Genomic DNA, 22,589 nt, shown 5'->3' on the forward strand with positions numbered 1-22,589 from the left:
GAAGGTAGTGGCTCAACACCAACTTTTCAGTTACTCTTTTATCAATGAATAGTGGGATTTACCATCATATTATAACACACCATGGCATATTCAGTGACAGGACTGAAACCCACAGAACTTAAGTGTCCTAACTGCCAGAAGTTAAAAGTCAGATTGTAAACTTTAACAGATGTATGTATAATATAGGAAGGTCATACAATACCATTTTACATACTATTTCTTTTAATAACATATTTTTGTAATGTTGTTACCATACTTAAACAATAAAACTTAAAAAAAATGCAAATACTTTAAGATATCAGTTTATAAACAGATTACTTTTGACATATATTACCATAAAGTGAGTTAGAAAACTGTAGCAGAGATACTTGCAGACTTTACAGGAAGTCCACTTTACTAACTGACTATTTAAATACGTATTTCTGAAATATGGTATACAAACTTTTGTAGAGATAATCTAGAATTGACAGACATTACATTTCCTGTTTTCAAAGTGGGTATTACTGTAATATTGGTTAGAAAATACTGTAAGGGTTACGTGTAAAAATTACAGATATCTTACAAGTTCAGTTCACTAACTAGCTATTCAATAAAGTGCTATAATGTTGTTAGGAAACTCTAGCAAAGATACACAAAATGTTCAGAGATATAACAACTTTCTTCTCAGTATAAGCTTCCAGTTTTAGGTTTCAACTAATAGTATAATTGCAAAGAAAAAGTAGATGTCAATGTGAATTAACAAATACCAAGCAAGTTTTGGACTTAATATGCATACATGCAGATGTGAGGATTTCCTAATATATTTCTAGCCTGATACATTCAAACAAAAGCATATATTTGCTAAGATATAAACAAGTAATAACTCCAAGAATAAATAAAACAAAATCCAACATTTTATTTATTAAAAAAAACAAAGACTGTGATTGGACACAAATCAGATTAATTTGCACATTCTTTTTTTATTTCTACAGTAATAAGAGAATAATGTGATGGTATAAAATTTTTAAAGCTAACATTATATCATGTACACACACACACACACACTCAAAATATGTATATGAAAACAGGACTTCGAAGGTAACCTGAAAACAGTATGAACACTATTGTTCTCTGAATATATTTCTGTTAAAGTTCACTTGATATTAAAATCTGTTATACACATGTTCCTTATAAGTATACTTTTTGTACAAAATTTATATAATGTGCCATTTTTAGTAACAAAAAATCTAATGTCATCACACATTACATCTTTATTAGCACACTGACCATCACAAAAACATGGACTAAACATGTTTTAAGCACTAGAACTGTGGCCAGAGAGAATCAACATGCCTTAACTTCAAGAAGAATACATGCAAAAACAACACTAAAAAGGACATGATCATTTAGTCCACATGACAATCAACTTGCTGTTTCTCTGATCAATGAAGTCTAGACAATGAGCAGCCAAAGCTGTATAATCTACAGCATCTGTAGTTGTTCTGTTCTTCTAGTTTACACAAAAACTTCCTCTATTTCTTTCCTGCTCTTTGTGATTCCTAAGCTGAAAGTACAAGCAGGCAAAATTTGGACTACAAATGAACATCTTCAACCCATGTGACATATAGTTTGTGTCAATCTTGATACATGAAAATTTTAGTCTACCCTCTTTCAAAAAATAAAACAGCAACACTGGATTGATGAGCTCTGATGTTGATATGATGACTTTGTTCACAGTGACAATGCAGGATGATGATGAGCTCTACTGTTGTCCATGACGAAGGATAATTAATCTTGTAAAGTCTTGTCTAAAAAACAACATAACAACAACTGAAGATTCAAAAAATAAACAAGTAATATTTAAACAAGATCATGAAATATTCATATATTCTAGGCTTTCTTCAGATACACAAGCAAGAAAGTAGATACACTAATATTTCCTCCACTGATCAAGTTAACTGGATTAAGATTTGGGTAAGAAAGGTGCAATATTAAATTATGTTGCTAAAATGTAAACATAATTAAATACTTAAATATAACTAAAATAATGCAAGAAATTAAACAGACATTAATCTGTCCTATAATAATTTATAAGTACACAATACAGTAAACATACAAGAACACATATATACACATACAGTACTGAAAATAATTATGGAAAAAGTGACTCAAACAGGTACATATGCCAATATCATGTGAATGTTCTTCATCAGTGTGTATAAAAATTAATTGCACCATAGATAGTATTATACTGACAGCTTACAATATGACTGGTTTTATCTAACTAATCAAATAAAACAATGCTTATAAAAGTAAAGGCAGCATATTAATCCCAGCAGTAGTGTGATGAATGCATTCACAGCTACCATGACACAAATGCCACAAGATAAACAGATAGAAGTCAGAGTTTTGGATGATGAAAGCTAATTCATGTGACAAAATGAGGCAAAATTTCACTTTTCAGTAAGAGTTATATGGAAATTGTGATGAAACTAGTGCTGCCAATAAAAGAAGCAATCATGGTATAAAGTACAAGTTCTTCAAGTGTGATGTTCAATAATTCAGGGTCTAATTCTTAACTTGACTAAAACACAACTCCTCCATAAGTCTTCAAAATAGGCTAAACTGAGCTTAATCTTCAGCTTGAGTAGTATGCTATCACATGGGGCTAGGCAATTTAATCAGTTAGTGTCTTATAAACTAAATATATAATTAAAATAACAATTAACTGATTAATCAAAAAATAATTAACTAATAACCACTGAAATTACTCTTTTCATTTATTTTGTTTAGTTATTCCAACAACTGATTATTTGAAATTACAAATAAATTATCAGGAAAATAATCAATAAATCAAAGTTAGAGTTATCAATTATTTAATGTTTTTCAATTATTCCAACAATCCAATTAATCTAAATATTGCCACAATGTAACACTATATAACAAATTTTCACTTTTTCTTGTTTCTGGGCAGAAAGTGTTATTTCCCAATTGCTTATGCCCAAAGTAAATGGAAAAGACCTATTTTTCTCTTCAAACTTTGCTTTTGTGACCCGGGAGCATTTAACGAAAACACGATGGGAGGCTATATTTGGAGACTGATATGTGAAAGTGATTTACATTACAGTCACAAATCTTGAAAAACTACTCACTTCCAAACATTTTTGTATAACTTTAGTATAAATACATGTAAATCTTGATTCGTGTGTTGTTTTATTCAGACCTTATATAAATGAAAATGTGCAAATTTGCCCGTTTTTACATAGAAAATAGGTTAATTTTTAAATTTCATTATCCAGGTCACAAAAGCAAAGTTTGAAGGGAATAATGGCCATTTTCTGTACTTTTACAAAATAAGCAATTAAGAAATAACACATAGTATCACAGAATAAAATTTGTGTTACATAGTGTAATGAGGAATTGAAATGGTTCATGATTTGCAGGTCTCAGGTCCTATTCTCACGGCCAATAATCTTAATTACTCTGTTATTGTAAAGCTACTAATGCTATCTGCCACTGTCAGTATTTCTGAACTGTACAGATATTGGGTAGGAGTCCAGTTGGACCAAACTCCCCTCCACCTATTTTTTCAGAACTTAATAGCAGTATTTTTTACTATTGTTTAGACAAGCACAGATCTAGAGAAGTGGGGCCTCAGAGATTCAAACCCTTCCATTCTTTCAGGAACATTATTTAAGTGTTGTACACATAGAAGTGGACCTAGGGAAAGAAGACTTAACTCCCTACAGTTTTCTTTTTCAGAAATAAAAAACTGTATTATTTAATGTTGTATTAATCGGCACAGATGTTGCAGTTCAAAATCCTCCATTTTTTCAGAAATTAATAAAAACAACCAGGCATCCCTACTCTACCACATACAGCATCAAAAAGGAACATCAGATAATAGTATTTTTATTAGATTGGCCATTAATTTTTACAAAAGCTTTTTCTGAGGTTTTCTGAAAACAACACAGCCTGAAGCTTACAGTTATTCAGTTAAGGCTTCAGCTAATAACCAATTATTTTCAAGCTATGAAGTTCAATTAAATGTTGCCATGGCCAATTTTCATGCTTTGCTTTTTTTCATAGACACTAATAATGCTAGTTAGTCTTTAAGGGATTTGCTTTTACCTGCAGCACGTATAATACAGACTTGTTACAGAGTAAACTTTTCATAACTGAGAAGTTACAATTCTCATAAGAAAAATGTTTTTCATACTGTTAATATCTAAAATAAGTGAAACTTAGATGATATGATTGTATAACAAGTTTTAAAAATTATTCAGAATGGGCATCTTTGTTACCAATGGCATAATTTACTTTCTACATATCATTATAAATAATAAAAAATATTTAACTCTTTATTTTCATATGTTTTCATACAATATTGCTACTATGAGAAATATAAACTTTGAAATTACTTGACTATAACCCAACTAAGCTAATAATTAACATAATATATTAACATTATTGTAACTTTGACTTGTTCAGATTACTTTAGGACTATATTGCCAATACTTATTAATATAAAATACTGTATTATTACAATGGTTGTATCTTCTTTCACGTAAAAATACTAAATATTTGGTTATACAACTAATTTCTAAACACTTAACTGGTATCATATCATTATTGCAAAAACAAAATATTACTGAAGCTACTGTGAAGTTAAATTCTGTTGTTACCTGTAAACACACTTTTATATTATCTGAACTGGTTTTTCAAGTTTTAAGGTCTACAGAGCACAGTCTACATCTTACTTTTTGGTCTCTCTTTGTACCATAATATACCTAAACAGGGTTTCACTTATTCAAGTTCTGTACGATGACACTGCTACAGTCTGGCCATTTCACATTAATCTGTTGCATCTCCATGTAGTAGGAGATTTATGCCAGCAATGTTTTAAAATGTTAGTTCCAATTAAAAGCAATTAAACTATCATTTATGAATTATTTGCAATGTTTAGAAAACTCAGAAGTTGATTTTAGCATTTTTTTTTTCTATTTCATTAAATAAATACATACTTACATAAAAAATCATAATTTCTTGTACCTTTTGTTCTTTCACAATCCTTTATTCAATTCTGTAGTAATACTTATTTGTTGGATGTATAATATATTAGTAATATCCACAATAATAGCAATATGGATAATTTTTTAGAAAGTAAATAAGAGCATTATACATTTTGACAAATGCAAGGTTAAAATGAAACATGGATCTCACTATCTGCCTGTAACACTATGTGTCAAAAGTATGAAGAAAATAATGAAAGGACCTCTGAGTAGCACTTAGTATCTTAATATCTAACTTCCACATTTTTAATATTTAATAACTCATGGAAAACTCAAAACATCCAACACTTGGCTAAGGTGTAAACACTTAAACTCTAAAGTTCAAATGCCCCTACAATAAACACTTATAAACATATGAAACAATACTGAATTGTCTGTAATATTATTTTACAGATTTCTTTTCATCAAAAAAATTTGGAAATATAATATGTAGATGCTTATCATAGTCTTTGGTTTACCATATTCTCTACTGTGAAATCAAGCTCTGCTTATTCAAGACTAATCAACACTGCTTGGATCAGTAAACAAAGGAAATATAGAACTTCTTTTAATGGTGCATGTTTGTGCTTTTTACAGAGTTTTTAAATACCATTTTTTACCAAATATTTAATAACCCAAGTTAAAAAAATATGTAATAATATCATCAAACAGTTGGTACAATGCCAAAATATTGTTCACATACCTAAACTACCTTAGGTGAATAAGTGACAAGTAAAAATGACCTTTCATAAAGTGTTATAAACCTAAAAAGTGTACACAGTATTGTTGTAACAGGTGACTGATTAGTTAATTGATTGATTTAGTGTTTTATGGCACAAAGCAGCTAGGTTATCTGCGCCAAACGTCCGATAAAAAGGTAAAAATAAATTAAATGTAGTAAAATACAGAAAAGAAAATGAAGGTAAAACAAAACATCATTGAAAAACAGAAAAAGTATAAAACCAATGTTGACACCTAGTTTACAATGGTAAGAGAGAAAGCAGAGTAAGAGAAGTTGAAAAGTACTTTCTCTAGCAAAATGGTAATGATCATAACCCACCAGGAAGACTAACAGGTAAGTTCAAGAACCACCGTCAGTCACCTGAAGTTGGCCTTTCCAGTCCTGGTTCCGGGTTATGTGTCATAGCAACCACTATCAAAACGTAAAATAATAGAAGTTTTAAAAGACATATAGCAAAATTGTAATAATGAGTAGCCAAATGTCCAGTAAAAAGGTAAAAGTAAAGTAAATTTAGTAAAATATGTAAAAGTAAACGAAGATAAAAACAATTAAAAAAAGCAATTAAAAACAGAAAATTGCATAAAACCAATGTTGACATCCAATCTATAAAGTTGTAAAGAACTTCTGTAGCAGAATGGTAATGATCATAATCCGCCAGGAAGACTAACAGGCAAGTACCAGAACCACCGTCAGCCACCTGAAGTTGGTCTTTCCACTCCTGGTTCCGGGTTATGTGTCATTATGGCCAGTACCAAAGGGTAAAGTAATAAAAGTGTAACAGACATGCAGCAAAATTGGAATAACAATTCGGTAGAACGACTAAAGGGTAGTTCAAACAGCAGCGTCAGTCACCTGAAGTTGGCCTTTCCAGTCCTGGTGTCGAGTTATTTAATGTTCTGGCCATTTTTCAATGTCAAATTGAACTAGAGAGAATGAAACTGTGAAAAGGGAACCACAATTAAAAAGGTGTAATGAATAAATATCAAACACTTAAATGAGATTAAAAAGATTAATGGCCATTAATAAACGAAAAACTTTATCAAGGTGGACAGTGTCACCATCACCAGTAACACTGCCCAATGTTACAGACAAACCCTGGGACAGAACATGTTTAAAATAGTTGAGAGTCGGAACAATGGCAGAAAAGTAAAATGTGGCTTACAGTGATTTGAGTATTACACAAACTACACACTGGTTCAACAGTTCCAGGTAAAAGAAAACGATGAGTTAAAAAACTGTGACCAATGCATAGTCCAGTCAGAACAACTTCCTCCTTCCGAACCGTACGGAATCTAGATGGCCAAAGTCCAATATAGGGTTTTATTTGAAAAAGCTTGTTGTCGGGTTGCTCACTCCAAGTGGACTGCCAGCTGGCATGGAGCTGAGCCTTGAATACAAGACCACAGTCCATGTACGGAATAGGCACAGTGGTGATAGTGCCAGAGCAGATAGATTTAGCTGCTGAGTCTGCAAGCTCGTTCCCGCGAATACCAACATGGCCTGGTATCCAGAAAAACTGGAGAGAAGTAGCAGTTAATGAGAAATGGGCCAGTCGGTTTTGAATATCAGCGAGAACAGGGTGTGAGCCAACGTGTAGCGATTCCAGTGCCAGTATAGAACTAAGCGAGCCAGTATAAATTGTACAGTTGGAGTACAGCTCAGCTTCAATATGATCTAGGGCAAGAGATATGGCATACGGTTCAGCAGTGAACACAAAAGCTGTAGAGGGGATTCTACACGCAACCACGAACCGCAGCAAACCATAGCAGAGCCCACTGAATTACCTGATTTGGAACCATCTGTATAAATGGGAACGAAATGATTGTTTGAAAGATGTTCATTATATAAATGACGGTACTTCCAATCTGAATTATCTGCCTTTTTCAGATGACTGAAAGAAAGGTCACACTTGGGGGCTGTAATAAGCCATGGTGGGATGGGCTGACCTGTGAAATCTGCAATGTTATCCAAGGACAGACCCAAGTCATCCAATTGCGCCTGGATGCGAAGGCCAAATGGAGCAATGGCAGATCGTTTATTCTGAAAAAGTACTGCCCACCAAGGAAGGAAAACACATCCCCAGGCGGGATGCTTCAGTAAGGAACGAAGTTTCAAAGAATACAGTAAAGATAGTTGCGAAGGTGCAGAGAAGTGTATTGAGATTCAACGTATAAACTTTGAACTGGAAAGGTGTGGAAAGCCCCAGTGCAGAGTCGAAGTCTTTGGTGATGAATGGGGTCTAGCATCTGTAAGGCCGAAGGTCTGGCAAAGCCACAGACCATTGTTCCATAGTTGAGTTTTGATCGAATAAGAGCACGATATACCTTTAACATAGAACATCAATCTGCTCCCCAACTGGTAGTAGAGAGGACACATAGGATGTTCAGTGCTCTTGGGCATTTGACCCGTAGCTGCTTTAAGTGTGGTATAAAGGTCAGCGTACGGTCAAAGATAAGCCCCAAGAACTTGGTCTCAGGGACCACTGGCAGCAAAACTTCACCACCGATATGAAGTTCAGGATCAGGGTGAATACCCCGTTGGTGGCAAAAGTGCATGCAAACAGTTTTAGAGAGAGAGAAATTAAAGCCGTTCGCCATAGTCCACTTCAGTACACGATTGAGGGCAGTTTGTAGTTGCCGCTAAATATATCTCATGTTCGACAACTGTCAAGAGATGTAAAAGTCATCGACATACAGCCCATTCGCAATAATAAGAGGGAGTGATGGCAGTAATGGTTCAGTGATGGCATTTATCTTTACACTGAAAAGTGTGACACTCAAAACACAGCCCTGAGGGACTCCAAGTTCCTGTACAAAAGAATGGGAAAGTGTCGAACCCACACAAACTTGAAATCTCCTGTCCATTAAAAATTTTTTAATGAACATGGGTAAATGGCCACGTCACCCATATGTATGTATGGAGGTCTCGCAAAACGCCATACCTGCATGTTGTGTCATAAGCCTTCTCAATGTCAAAGAATATTGATACAAGATGTTGGCATTTGAGAAAGGCTTCTCTGATTGTCGTTTCAAGTCAAATCAGGTGGTCTGTGGTGGAACATTATCATCGGTAGCCACACTGGGTGGGCGTGAGGAGGTTGTTTGATTCAAAAAACTAAACAAGACAAGCATTAACCATCCTTTCTGAGGTCTTACAGAGACAGCTCGTCAAAGCAATTGGAAGGTAGTTTGAAGGAATCTTGGGATCTTTCCCAGGCTTAGAGAAAGGTAAGATAATAGCCTGGTTCCAGGCATCAGGACAAACATTCTCCTGCCAGATCCGGTTAATAACAATTAGAAGAATATCAAGAGAGGCAGGAGAGAGATAGTGCAGCATATTATAGTGTACATCATCAGGTCCAACAGATGTACTGCCAGACCGATGAAGGGCTATTTTCAGTTCCACCAGTGTAAAGGGATAATTATAGTCAAAGAGACAGTTAGTTCAAAAGGAAAGAGGTAAACACTTTGCCCGAGTCTTGATGGCCAAAAAGGTGGAGGAACAAGCAGAAGTGCTAGATACCTGGCAAAAGCTTTCACCTAGGGTATCAGCAATGCTCCAGACATCAGCCACCTCCTGACCATCAGAGAGTAAGATAGAGAGGGAGACAGAATTGTAGTGCCCACTGACCTTTCGAATCCTGTCCCACATGACCTTGGAACTGGTGGTAGAAGATATACTAGTTGTGAACTTTATCCAAGATTCCTTCCAGTCTGCCTAATCCAGCTTCCACCACGGCATGCGAGTAGGGTGCCATCGACAACGGCCAGTCTCTCTCAAAAGTATAGGAAAATGATCACTGCCTAGCGGATAATTGTCAATCTTCCATGAAAAATGGGAGAATAATAAAGGCGAGCAAACTGAGAGATCAATAGCGGTAAAGGACTGACTAGATGCATGAAAATAAGTCGAAGAACCAGTATTGAAAAGAGAAAGATTGTGATCAGAGAGCATACGCTCTACAGAGCGACTCCTCCTATCAATAACAGCACTTCCCCAGAGGGGATGATGTCCATTAAAGTCCCCCAGGAGTAGAAAGGGAGACGGCAACTGTTCAACGAGAGCATCAAGGTCTGATTGATCATATGGTAGAGAGAACAAACAGTGATGGTATCAACCTCCATGGATCCTGACCTGGGTTGATTGGGTAGGTCTTTGGTAATGGAAGGGGATTCCAGTGACTGAGGACATGTACGAATGATTGTTTTGCTTCCTGGGGTGAGAGAAAAAAGATGTATCAGAAGAAATGCCTGTATTTGAAACTGAAGGATGTGAATCTTGAGGTTTGTTGGAACGTATGGGAGGAACAGAGATGGGTGTGAAAGTCGATTCAACAACCTTTTTAACCATGGAGGTCAAAAGGCTTTTCATTTGTTTTGAAAACGATTCTCTTGGAGGCACAGAGAGATCTGTCTGCACTCCCACTGTAGTTGTGGAATGAAATTCAGCAGCATATGTCCGAGATGGAGTGGCGGGCAATTTCCGAGCCTCAGGATAACTATTGTTAATAGTCGTTTTCGAACACTGCACCTCTTTTTCCTCCAACCATTTTGGGCAAGAATGAAAGTAGGAAGGGTGAGAACCATTGCAGTTGACGCAATGTGGGTCCATGTCACATTCACAGGCATCGTGGTCCTTGCCACCGCAATGAGCACATGTCAGGGAACCATGACATGATGTCTTTGAGTGGCCGAACCTCTGACATTGGAAACATCGGAGAGGGTTTGGAATGTATGGCCGTACCCTGCAAATTAGATAACCTGCCTTGAGGGTGGTAGGTGCACTTGATAATGTAAATGTCAAAACGAGGGTATTTGTTGGCAGTGTAACTTCATCTTTGCAAGTGGAGATGCGCCTCACTGCAGAAACTCCTTGAGTGGAGAGACCAGCAAGAATCTCTGACTCGGGGACATTCTTCAAATCTCTCTCAACAATAACTCCTCGTGATGAATTCAACGTAGCATGAGGGGTAACCTCAATAGGTATATCCCCAAATGCCGTTGAATTCAAGAGGAGTTCACTGTGGTGGGTTGTGGATGTTTCAACTAATATGTCTCCAGATCGAAGCTTCTTTACTGACTTTGGAGAGCCAGCAAGACCCTCTAGTCCCTTCTGAATAAAAAAGGGGGACAATTGCCCTAAAAGTTTTTCTGAAAGAGAATGTAATATAAAAAAATGAGGTATGCGTGTGTTACAGATGTTGAAGATTGCTGCTCAGAGTCTTCAAGACGTGGTCGCTACCTATTGTCTGTTTTTCACTACTTTATTTACATTTTTGAAGGAGGATCCATAAGAAAAAAAAAATTTTGGTACCCACTGATCCCACCCACCATGGAGCCCTACGAGGGGATGCACTACAATGTCATGCAAGGACAATGCAGCAACGCCAGGGTTTCGTGAGCAGTATACCCAAACACCAGCATCAGGCACAATGTCCACAAGACCGTTGAGAACTTCCAACACTGGTACTTGGTTGACCCTAGCCCAAGTGGACCAGTCGGTTGACCCAAGGGGGGCCACCTAAAGGCCGCCCGTCTACAGGAATTCAAGGCCAAAGTGGTATGTTAGGGTTGGACCCCTCAACCACCAGGATCCTCTCCTCCCCTTCACGGGTCGCCAAGCACAACAAACACGTGGATGGATGTTTAGATGCCAGAGAAGGTAACCAGACAGAACAGAATCTTCCCTGGGAGGTCCCCTCACCACGTACAGGAATCCACACCGAGGGGACTGATTAGTTAAAAGAAAAAGTACAGTTAAGTTTCATTGACAAGCAACAGCAACAATAAGAATAAAAAAAGAGAAAAAGAAGACACAGTTAAGTAATTTATTTCTTGTTTTTGCATATGTATTCTTACTTTAATTATTACAAAGTAACTAAAATGTAACAATAAACAATTTTTAGGTTACATTGGGTAAAATGAAGTAAAACAAGATAAAAATATTTCATAAGGTATGCTTACAAGCAACTTCCATGTAGATTGTGAGTTATGTAATTAGATAGAGAACTGGGAGCTGCACATTCACCAAGTGATTTACAACTTGTGTGGTGAGATTATTAGATAAAATTGAAAGAACAATAAAATTTAACTTGAAACAGATGCATATTGTTAAGAGGTTAAAGTTATTTGGTATAAAGAAATGTAGTTTCATGTTATGATTTAAAGTCATTCTAGAAAGAAAAAATTTAAATTTATTTCCTATTTTTTATGGTAGATATGAGATTAGTTAAATTGACCTCACACAGTGTTAAGGTAGAAAAAATGATACATAAAACATGAAGTTTTAATGAAAAAAAAACATTTGAGGGTTATAGAGATTACACAATTGAAATTGGACAATTTTTAGATGAATTATTTTTCATCTTATAACAAAAATCATTTTGTGCTCAGAGCAGTACACCCTGACTATATATCCAGAGAAACAATTTAGTGAAAATACCTAATCAAAAATTTCGCATTTTTTGTGTACAAATGATTTAATGTTTACTTAATGCTTCTAAAATTTCATGAAGAAACATTAAAAATATTACAAGTTATAGAATGGAAGGTATAAAGGTCAGTTTAGGGTTACAAATCTGACCAATTAAATCTGGCCCAAAGCAAGAGTGTTCTCAATCTTAAACTATTCACTTAGATACTTTCTACCTATTTTTTTTCAATATAAAACAATTTCATATGTATTAATCTGTCCTATATGACAACCTTTCCATTCCAGACATAATCAGTAGCTCTCCTTTTAACTCTGCTCAAAAATTCAATCCTTTCTCAATGCGAGAAGCTCAAGACTAAACATAGTCTCCAAATATGGTTTAAATAATGCTCTATACAATGAAACTATAATTTCTTTAGACACGTAGTCAGTATTGCTGTAGATACAACCTAAAATCCTGTTTGCCCTGCTGCTGGCAATGAGAGATGTTTATTTGTAATGAATCTATGGTGCTACAAATGGAACATTTGAAAATAAGAGTCAAATTTTTGAAACAATGTACAATTTTTCATTTTGAGTCCAAACATTTACAATACAGTAGATTCTGTTTAATTGGGGCAGCTCTTTATTGGGACGAATTTTGAAAACCAAAAACCAATCAAGAATATAACCTAAGTTTGCTTTGCTTATTTGGGACACCAAGCTGTTTAATTGAGCCAGTATAATGGTGTGCTGTACTGTAAAGTGACATGTGGGTTGTTACTGAGTAGTCACTGATTGACTCACTGATGTGCTCATCACTACCACTACTATACTTTGCTTCTAGTCTCGCACTGTCTGCTGAATGGATCAGTTGTGATCATTTGCATAGCATATAATCATTTCTGTGTCATTTGTGTAAAATTTCACACCCCTACAAAGATGCCATGAAAAGATTTGACCTTTGCTGAAAAAATTGTTCTTCTGGAACAAATTAAAATACAACAGTCTAAGACAAGTCAATGCCAGCTGGCTAAGATAACTGTAATGCCAAAATCTACAAAAGCACAGGTAATACAACAGCAACACAAACTGTGAAATGAATGGATCTTGCACAAAGGAGGAGGAGAAGGAAATCCTTAAAAACAAAAGTGAGAAGGCTCCAGATGTTGAGGAGGTTCACAGTCAGTGGTTCTCTACCATAACTGGACAAGGTGTGCATGTCAGTGGTCCAATACTAAAGAGTAAGTCAGAGGAGTTTGCTAAAAAGTTGGGCCACAATGATTTCAAACCAACAAATGGTTAGTTGTCTTGATGTAAATGTAGGTTCGGAATTAAATTAATGAAAACACAGCAAAAAGGCGTGCTGAACTGTAGATGTTAATAAAACTGCTAAATTTGCTTCAGAAATTCTGCACAGAAGACATCTACAATGCCTGTTTTACAAGCACACAACACTTTCTTTTTCAAAGAAAGAAAGCAATGGATTGTGTGATTGCATTGTGCTGTTCAAACATGTCAAGAACTGATAAGTGTAAGCTATTGGTCATTGTGAAAAGTGCTAAGCCTCAGTGTTTTAAGGGGATAAGAATGTACAGTTTACCAGTTCTGTACCATACTAACAAAAATGCATGGATGACATATGTAATTTTTGAAAAATGGCTAAAAAATTGGGATCTGAGTTACAATTAAAGTCAAGAAATATTTTGCTGCTTCTTGACAATTGTGCAGCACATCCTTATTTATATTGGTTGAAAAACATTCAACTGGAATTTCTGCCACCTAATTTCACATCCTTAATGCAGCCTACAGACACAGGAATCATAAAAAAACTTGAAGACGTATTGTAGAAAATCGGTACACTATGTCCTCGAAGAAATTGAAGAAAATTTGCTGACATCATCTTCAACATCTAAGAAAGCAAATGCAAAACCAATCTTTTGCAAATTCTGCAATTTATTGCTGATAATTGGAGAGGAATAAGCATCAAGACCATTCAGGATTGCTTTGCTCACTGTGGTTTTAAATATTCTGTCTTCGAGCTGCCCAACAGTCACGACAGTGAAAATGAAATCAATTTAGAAGTGCAACCCGTCAAAAACTGTGAAGAGTTTGCATGCATCAATAACAGTCTGCGGTGTTACAATGAGAATGAAGATTGTGTAGATGTAATTGTTGATCAAATTGCAGCAAAACACCAAACAACATCAGAAGACCAGGAAAGTGACAAGGATGACACACCTGAGTTTGTACGAGTGACTCACCAGGAAGCCAGGAAATTTGCTGATGGATTACAACTTTATTTTAAGCAAGAAGGCAATGAAGGCAGTCCAATATCTGCAGTAGATACTTGCACTGATTTTGTTCAGATGCAGTCAGTAAAGAGAGGATGGCAGATTACAGAGATGCTAACTATTTCAAATGACTGAGCGTAATGATTGTAGACAGAGCCTTTTATCATTTGTGGCTACTGGGCCTGACTAATGTCTCTAAGCTGTTTGTTATTATTATATTATTATTTATAACTGCTATAGATTGCTCATTTATTACTGTGTTTTGTGTATTTAATAAATAAATTAAAAAATTATTTTGAAATTGTTTTTTTTATTTAGTTCAGAGTAACAAACATACTGGTAAAACAACATTGAACATGCACAAACAGTAAGCAGAAAAAGCGTTTGTGTGAGAACAAGTTTATATCATGTTTATGACACTCATTGTAATAGTTTTGCAGCTGTTGCAATTTTCGCTTTTATGAGAATATCTCTGGATGGTTGGGAGTTATAACAACATTGTCCATTTGACTGCATACACATCTTGTGTGTTATAATACTGCTCAAAACTGAGGTGCTCAAGTTTGGTCTGAACTTACTTTTGTTTTTAATCACTAAACTAAATATCCTTTCACTGTCAGCATTAGAATGGAAGATTGTATGAATTCCAAGCATAACCATACACAGAATGTCATACTTCTGGTTACCATTTTCATTCTTGACTGTAGACGCTGAACCCAAAACTTGACAATATTCAACTGAAGAATAGTTTCTGAGAATGTATCAATTTGATAGTTCAAATATTGCCCTTCCAACTTGTCAATAGTGTCGTGCTCATGTTGACAAGGACAGAATACCTGTCTGTGAAGAAGCGTAGAGAAGAGAAATCTTTGCTGACTTTCAGTTTGGGTCAGCAACCTCTGTGAATCAGAAGCTCATCATTTTGAGGAAAATGTTTCATCATGTAATTTGTAGCTGAAATATAGTATTTCTTGACACTGGTGTAGAAGCTGATTAGGTCCAGGTCCTTTTCATATTTAACAATGTATTCCTTGGCAGCATTTCTAATAGAAACTGCCTCATCAGATTTGTGTAAGAATTCATTGTTGTAGTCACATTCAGTGATGTTGCCTTCAAGATATTCTGGCTTGATGTATCTGATAAGTATATTTTTAACTTGTGCAATCAGAGTTCTATGTATAGTGTGTATGCAAGGGTCTTCTCTTTGCAATATCAAATTGGCTTGCTCAAATAGAGGAATTGCAGGCTGAAGAAAAAGACAAAATAACAAGTTCATTTTGTTGTCCAAGAAAACTGTTAACTTATCTAACTTGCTCTGCGCATAACTTTTCTTGGTTACTTCCTTATTAGCTTTCGTTTTCTTCTCTTTTTTTTTCATTGATTGTCTCTTCTTTAGTTCAAGGTCAGACTGCCTAAACATATATTGAGTTATATCAAATGTTTCTTTGTGTGCTTTTGGAGACTGTTGTCTTGTGTCCCCGTGTGGCTGGGAGGATATCTTGACTGTGTCCCCGTGTGGCTGGGAGAATGTCCTGACTGTGTCTCTGTGTGGCTGAGAGGGTGTCTTGACTGTATCTCTGTGTGACTGAGAGGGTGTCTTGATTGTGTCCCTGTGTGGCCGAGAGGATATCCTGACTGTTAAAGTCTTGTTGCTTGACTGAGCTGCATGTTTAGATCCTTTTGAATCTAGTTTTTCCTTTTCACAGTAAAAATACTTCTTCAATGGCTTCCACATGTCCAATATTCTGTTGAGGCACACCCCAAGTGATAGCCATCTTGCATTAACAAGATGTAGAATTTTTCTTGTTTCTTTGTCATACAATCCTCAAAAACTTTTTGAAATGTTTTCTGCTAGCACTTTTGTCTGGAAAATAGTAGATATCTATCAGTATATCAGAAACTGGGCAGGGCAGTTCTCTGGAAGATTTCTGGGCAGCAATATTCAGAAACAAGACAACCTGATGAACGAGGCCTCATTTTTTCCACCTTGTGAACGATCGCATTGGTGTTTCTATGCCGCTTATAAAACGAGAAATACCCATCTACGCGAGCGCTGATTGGCTGACAAGCATGGATGACATAACTATGGATTCCCCCACGTACCCAGTAGGAGAAGCACCTCACTTAAACTATTGGTAGACATCGGAGATACAAATATTTTTTATTATTTCAAACACAAACACGATTATTGCAAGTAGCCATTTGGACTATGCCTTTTATTTATTATCAAAATTTATTTGTATCTCACTAGAAATTTTCTTTTCACCCCTTTCAAGCCCTGTGGAAACAATTTATCACTTTATTGTATAGATCTATATAATATACAATAATTTGGGAGTTGCAACAAGTCGTAATATTTGTCTGTATGAGCGTATAGTCATAATGTATACACCAAAATCGTAAATGATTACCCTCAAATCGTAATGGTTGGCATCTCTGAGATTACACTCAGTAAATTTCTCCAATGTCAATAAGCATTAAGAATTACATTAATACAAATGTGGGTATGTGCAGAAATTAAAATTTGTTCATAGGATAACTATTTTTCTCTATTTGCACCATTTGTTTCAGTTCTTATATAGTAAGCAGAAGTTTTCGTAACTGAATAAAACGAAAAACTCTTGTCTTATGCACAATACGCATATGTACCTTTTAAATCTTTTATGTGCAGTTTTGCATAATGGGGGTGACAGCTTAATTGGGCCAAAGTATTCTAGCCCAATGTGCCCCAATTAACCAGAATCCACTGTATTATCAATACTTTATACTTCACAAGCTGTGTAAGCTCCAGTGTAATATAACACAAATCTCTGTTAGGAGTATGAAAACCCAGCGTAATATAGCACAAATCTCTATTAGGAATATGAAAACCCAGAATAATATAACACACATCTCAGTCAATTGTATGAAAAACCCAGCATAATACAGTACACATCTCAGTTACGGGTATAAAAACCTTTGTGAAATATATCACAAACTTCAGTGTACTATAAAACATCTAAGTTACAAGTACAAAAACCACAGTTCAGTGTAGTACAAATTTCAGAATCAGCAGTAATTTAACCTAGAACCATCTAAACAAGGGTAAAACTAAGAGTACACTATTCAACTATTTGCACAATGCCATAGAAAAAATCCAGATCTTACTGTTAGGACATTTCAAAAGAGTCCACAGTCTTTCAAATTGTTCTTAATGATGACATCAGTGACAGCATCAAAAACAAACTGGATGTTGTTAGTGTCAGTTGCACATGTGAAGTGTGTATATATCTCTTTGGTGTCCTTTCTTCGATTTAAGTTCTCAAACTTCATCTGAATGTAAGCAGCTGCTTCCTCATATGTGTTGTTACCTACTCCAAACAGGAAAAAGTTGTAGTTTTTCAGTAGCTTTATAACCATATGATGTGGAATATTTTAAAGTAAATATGTTTTAATAATTTATTATCAAAGCTAAATGGAATTGTCTAATTAACTCATTTTCCTTGGATTACTTTAAAATCAAACTAAAATAAAGCTGTCTAATTAAACAACTTTTACATTTTCAACACATCAATAACCAAATTTAAAGGTAGATTTCTAGCAATTAAATCAATTTTCAATTATACAACAATAATCTATAACTAAACTTAAAAGAAGGTTGTATTTAATTGTTTTTTTTTTTACTTAAAATAGTTTCTTATAACTATAACATTTACCTTTAAAACAAGTGTGTAACTTGTACTGATACAACACATTATCAAAATTCAGTAATCTTATCAATTTAACTAGCTACCACTGGCTTAATATTAAGGTTAACTTAAACAAAGCTACCTAGGGATTGTCTAGCAAACACAACATTTGTTTCAATAAGCAATTATCCATATAAAATTGGTCAATTGTTGGAGAAGTGTCCAGGAAGTACTGGTTAGATATTAACCCTTTCTGATCTGTTAGTATTCATATCAACTTAAGTATACATTTACAAACACTGGTCAGATACTGAGGAAGTGTCCAGCAAACATTTTAAACTATGGGTATTTATGTCACTCTGCATATTTACAACTCTGTTTTAAAAACTTAAATAAAAAATATAATTTAAGCATATTTCAAAAAGTTTTTACCTAAAACATATTGTATGATTAATATTTGGTATTATATAATGTCTTAAATCAATTATTTCATGAATAAATATATTAAAATATTCATTTCTGTCATATTTTTAGATATATATATTGTCAAAATTGCATACTACAACTCGTGATAAAGGTAATGGAATGGAGATACCATTTTAAAAAGTGAAGACAACAGTTCACTGATAAATCTTCACCAGTTACACTATATTTTTATGGTTTAGATCAGGAAGCTAATGGTTTTAATAATCAACATAAGCTGTGTAAAATATATTAATGAATATCACTCTAGCTAGAACTGCCCGTATAAATACAATGTGACGTCCTGAACAACAATAAAAATATAGCTTAAAGGAAAGGAAGTAGTTTACATTTGTTTTCTCACCATTTCAAAATAAAATTTCAAATATTTCACAGTATAAAGTATCATATAAATATTAAATCCAATTTTACAATTTTTTTTTCACAAAAGTTCTTCTATGATCTGTTATTATATTTTTGCACAAAACATATTTCTTACATAAATGTTGTATATCTGAATGCATACATGATAAATGCTATTTCAGTGAGACTACAGTAAAGAATAAGAATGCTTTTTTCCTGTACTTATGACTCATACTTCAAAATAAATCCAATATAAATCAGCACAAACAGCATTTCCAACGTCTACTAGAAAATCAATCTCATGCCTCAAACTTGGAGGGCAGTTGAACTGAGTTAACTAAGTACTCCACTAATTATATTCAAGGATCATGTGTGGTTCACTCACCTTTGAATTATTTCTCGTGATATACATTTTTTATTAGAACAAAACATATATAAATTGTAAAACAAATTACATGTATTAGTTGATTGATTGATTGATTTAGTGTTTTATGGCACAAAGCAGCGAGGCTATCTGTGCCAGACATTCGGTAAAAATGTAAAAAAATAAATAAATAAATAAATAAATAAATGTAGTAACAGACATAAATGGAACTGAAGGTAAAACAAAAAAGTATAAAACCAATGTTGACACCTAGTCTACAATGTTAAGATAAAAGGTAGAGTATAAGAAGTTGTAAGGTATTTACTCTAGCAAAAAAGGTAATGATCATAACCCGCCAGGAAGATTAACAGGTAAGTTCAAGAACCACCGTCAATCACCTGAAGTTGGCCTTTCCAGTCCTGGTTCTGGGTTATGTGTCATAGCAGCTATTATCAAAATGTAAAAGAAAGTAAAAGTTTTAAAAGACACTCCGCAAAATCGTAATAATGAGTAGCCAAATGTCCAGTAAAAGGATAAAGTCAAGTAAATGGAGTAAAATTTGTAGAAGTAATTGAAGATAAAAGCAAAGCGGCAATTAAGACAGAAAATGGCGTAAAACCAATGTTGACATCCAGTCAACAAAGTTGTAAGAACTACCTGTAGCAGAATGGTAATGATCGTAACCCGCCAGGAAGACTAACAAGTAAGTATAAAACCACCGTCAGTCACCTGAAGTTGGTCTTTCCAGTCCTGGTTCGGGTTATGAGTCAATATGGCCAGTACTAAAAGTTAATTAGTAAAAGTGTGAAATGATATGCAGTAAAAGTATAATAACAACTTCGCCAGGATGACTAACGAGTAGTTCAAGCGGATAGTTCAAACAGGAGGCGTTAGTCACCTGAAGTTGGCCTTTCCAGTCCTGGTATCGAGTTATTTAATGTTCTGGCTATTGTCCAATGTCAAATTGAATGAGAGAGATTAAAACTGTAAAAAGGAACCACAATTAAAAGGTGTAATGAATAAACATGCAACACTTAAATGAGATTAAAAGGTTAATGGCCATTAAAAAATTAAAAACATTATCAAGGTGGACAGAGTCACCATTACCAATAACTCTGTCCAATGTTACAGATTGACCCTGGGAAAAATATGTTTAAAATATTGCCGTCGTTGAGAATTGTAACGATGGCAAGAAAGTAAAATGTGGCTGATAGTGATTTGAGTGTTACACAAATTACACATTGGTGCATCAGTTCCAGATAAAAGAAAATGATGAGTTAAAAACTGTGACCAATGCGTAGCCTAGTGTGAACAACTTCCTCCTTCCGAACTTTACGGAAGCTAGATGGCCAAAGTCCAATTTTGGGTTTGATTTGAAAAAGTTTGTTGTCACGTTGCTCACTCCAAGTGGACTGCCAGCTGGCACGGAACCGACCCTTGAAGATAACACCATAGTCCATGTACGGAATAGGCATAGGAGTGATGGTGCTGAAGCAGACATATTTAGCTGCCATGTCTGCAAGCTCGTTCCAGCGAATACCAACATGGCCTGGTATCCAGAAAACTGGATTGAAGTAGCTGCTAATGAGAAGCGGGCCAGTCGGTTACGAATATCAGCGAGAATAGGATGTGAGCCAACGTGTAGCGATTCCAAGGCAAGTATAGAACTAAGCGAATCAGTATAAATAGTCAGTTGGAGTACTGCTCAGCTGCAATATGATCCAGGGCAAGAGATATGGCATACAGTTCAGCAGTGAACACAGAAGCTGTAGAAGGGATTCTGCGTGCAACTACTGATCCATAGCAAACCATAGCAGAGCCCACTGAATTACCTGATTTGGAACCATCTGTATAAATAGGAACTGAATGATTGTTTGAAAGATATTCATTGAATAAAAGACGGTACTTCCAATCTGGAGTATCTGCCTTTTAGGTGACTGAAAGAAAGGTCACATTTGGGGGCTGTAATAAGCCATGGTGGGATGGGCGACCTGTGGAACATGCAATGTTATCCAAGGACAGACCCAATTCATCCAATTGCTTCCGGATGCGAAGGCCAAGCGAGCAATGACAGATCGTCTGTTCTGAAAAGTACTGCCCACCGAGGAAGGAAAACACATTTCCAGGTGGGATGCTTTGGTAAGGAATGAAGTTTCAAGTATATTGTAAAGATAGTTGCAAACGGCGAAGGTGTAGAGAAGGTTCATGAGATTCAATGTATATACTTTGAACTGGAGAGTGCGGAAAGCCCCAGTGCAGAGTCGAAGTCCTTGGTGATGAACGGGGTCCAGCATCTTTAAGGCTGAGGGTCTGGCAGAGCCATAAACCATTGATCCATAATCGAGTTTCGATCTAATAAGAGCACGATATACCTTTAACATTGAACAGTGATCTGCCCCAACTGGTAGAAGAGAGAACACGGAGGATGTTCAGTGCTCTTGTGCATTTGACCGAAGCTGCTTTAAGTGTGGTATAAAGGTCAGTTTACGATCAAAGATAAGCCCCAAGAACTTGGTCTCCGGCACAACTGGCAGCAAAACTCCACCGATATGAAGTTCAGGATCAGGGTGAATACCCCGTCGACGGCAAAAGTGCATGCACACAGTTTTGGAGAGAGAGAAATTAAAGCCGTTCGCCATAGTCCACTTCCATTACACAATTGAGGGCGGTTTGTAGTTGCCGCTCAATATATCTCATGTTTGACGACTGACATGAGATGTGAAAGTCATCGACATACAGCCCATTCGCAACAGTGAGAGGGAGTTGTTCAGTGATGGCATTTATCTTTATACTGAAGAGTGTAACACTCAATACACAGCCTTGAGGGACTCCAAGTTCCTGTACAAAAGAACAGGAAAGTGTCGAACCCACACAAAATTGGAATCTCCTGTCCATTAAAAATTTTTTAATAAACATGGGTAGATGGCCACGTAACCCATATGTATGGAGGTCTCAAAAACGCCATACCTCCATGTTGTGTCGTAAGCCTTCTCTATGTCAAAGAATATTGATACAAGATGTTGGCGGTTGAGAAAGGCTTCTCTGATAGATGTTTCAAGACGAATTAGGTGGTCTGTGGTGGAGTGCTGTCGACGGAACCCACACTGGGTGGGCGAGAGGAGGTTGTTTGATTCAAGGAACCAAACAAGACGAGCATTAACCATCCTTTCTAATGTCTTACAGAGACAGCTCGTCAAAGCAATTGGACGGTAGTTTGAAGGAATCTTGGGATCTTTCCCTGGCTTAGAGAAAGGT

The 22,589-nt window shown here is 35.7% G+C and overlaps 1 protein-coding gene across 3 annotated transcripts in view; it reads right to left on the minus strand.

The window, feature by feature from the left end:
* Nucleotides 1-875: 875 nt before the first annotated feature.
* Nucleotides 876-22,589, minus strand: part of LOC143250560 (guanine nucleotide-binding protein G(i) subunit alpha) — a 67,013-nt gene continuing 45,299 nt past the window's right edge. The window contains exons 8-9 of one of the 3 annotated variants that reach the window (XM_076501294.1): nucleotides 17,625-17,827; nucleotides 876-1,787 (exon numbers count right to left, since the gene is read on the minus strand). In XM_076501294.1, coding sequence (XP_076357409.1) covers nucleotides 17,637-17,827 — 191 coding nt within the window. In that variant the 3' untranslated portion in view covers nucleotides 876-1,787; nucleotides 17,625-17,636. Of the gene's footprint in view, nucleotides 1,788-6,685; nucleotides 6,711-17,624; nucleotides 17,828-22,589 lie in introns of those variants that run through there. The other 2 variants (XM_076501295.1, XM_076501296.1) reach the window with 2 other exon arrangements.

The sequence above is a fragment of the Tachypleus tridentatus genome, chromosome 5 (genome assembly GCF_004210375.1).
Source record: "Tachypleus tridentatus isolate NWPU-2018 chromosome 5, ASM421037v1, whole genome shotgun sequence".
Lineage (NCBI taxonomy): Eukaryota > Metazoa > Arthropoda > Merostomata > Xiphosura > Limulidae > Tachypleus > Tachypleus tridentatus.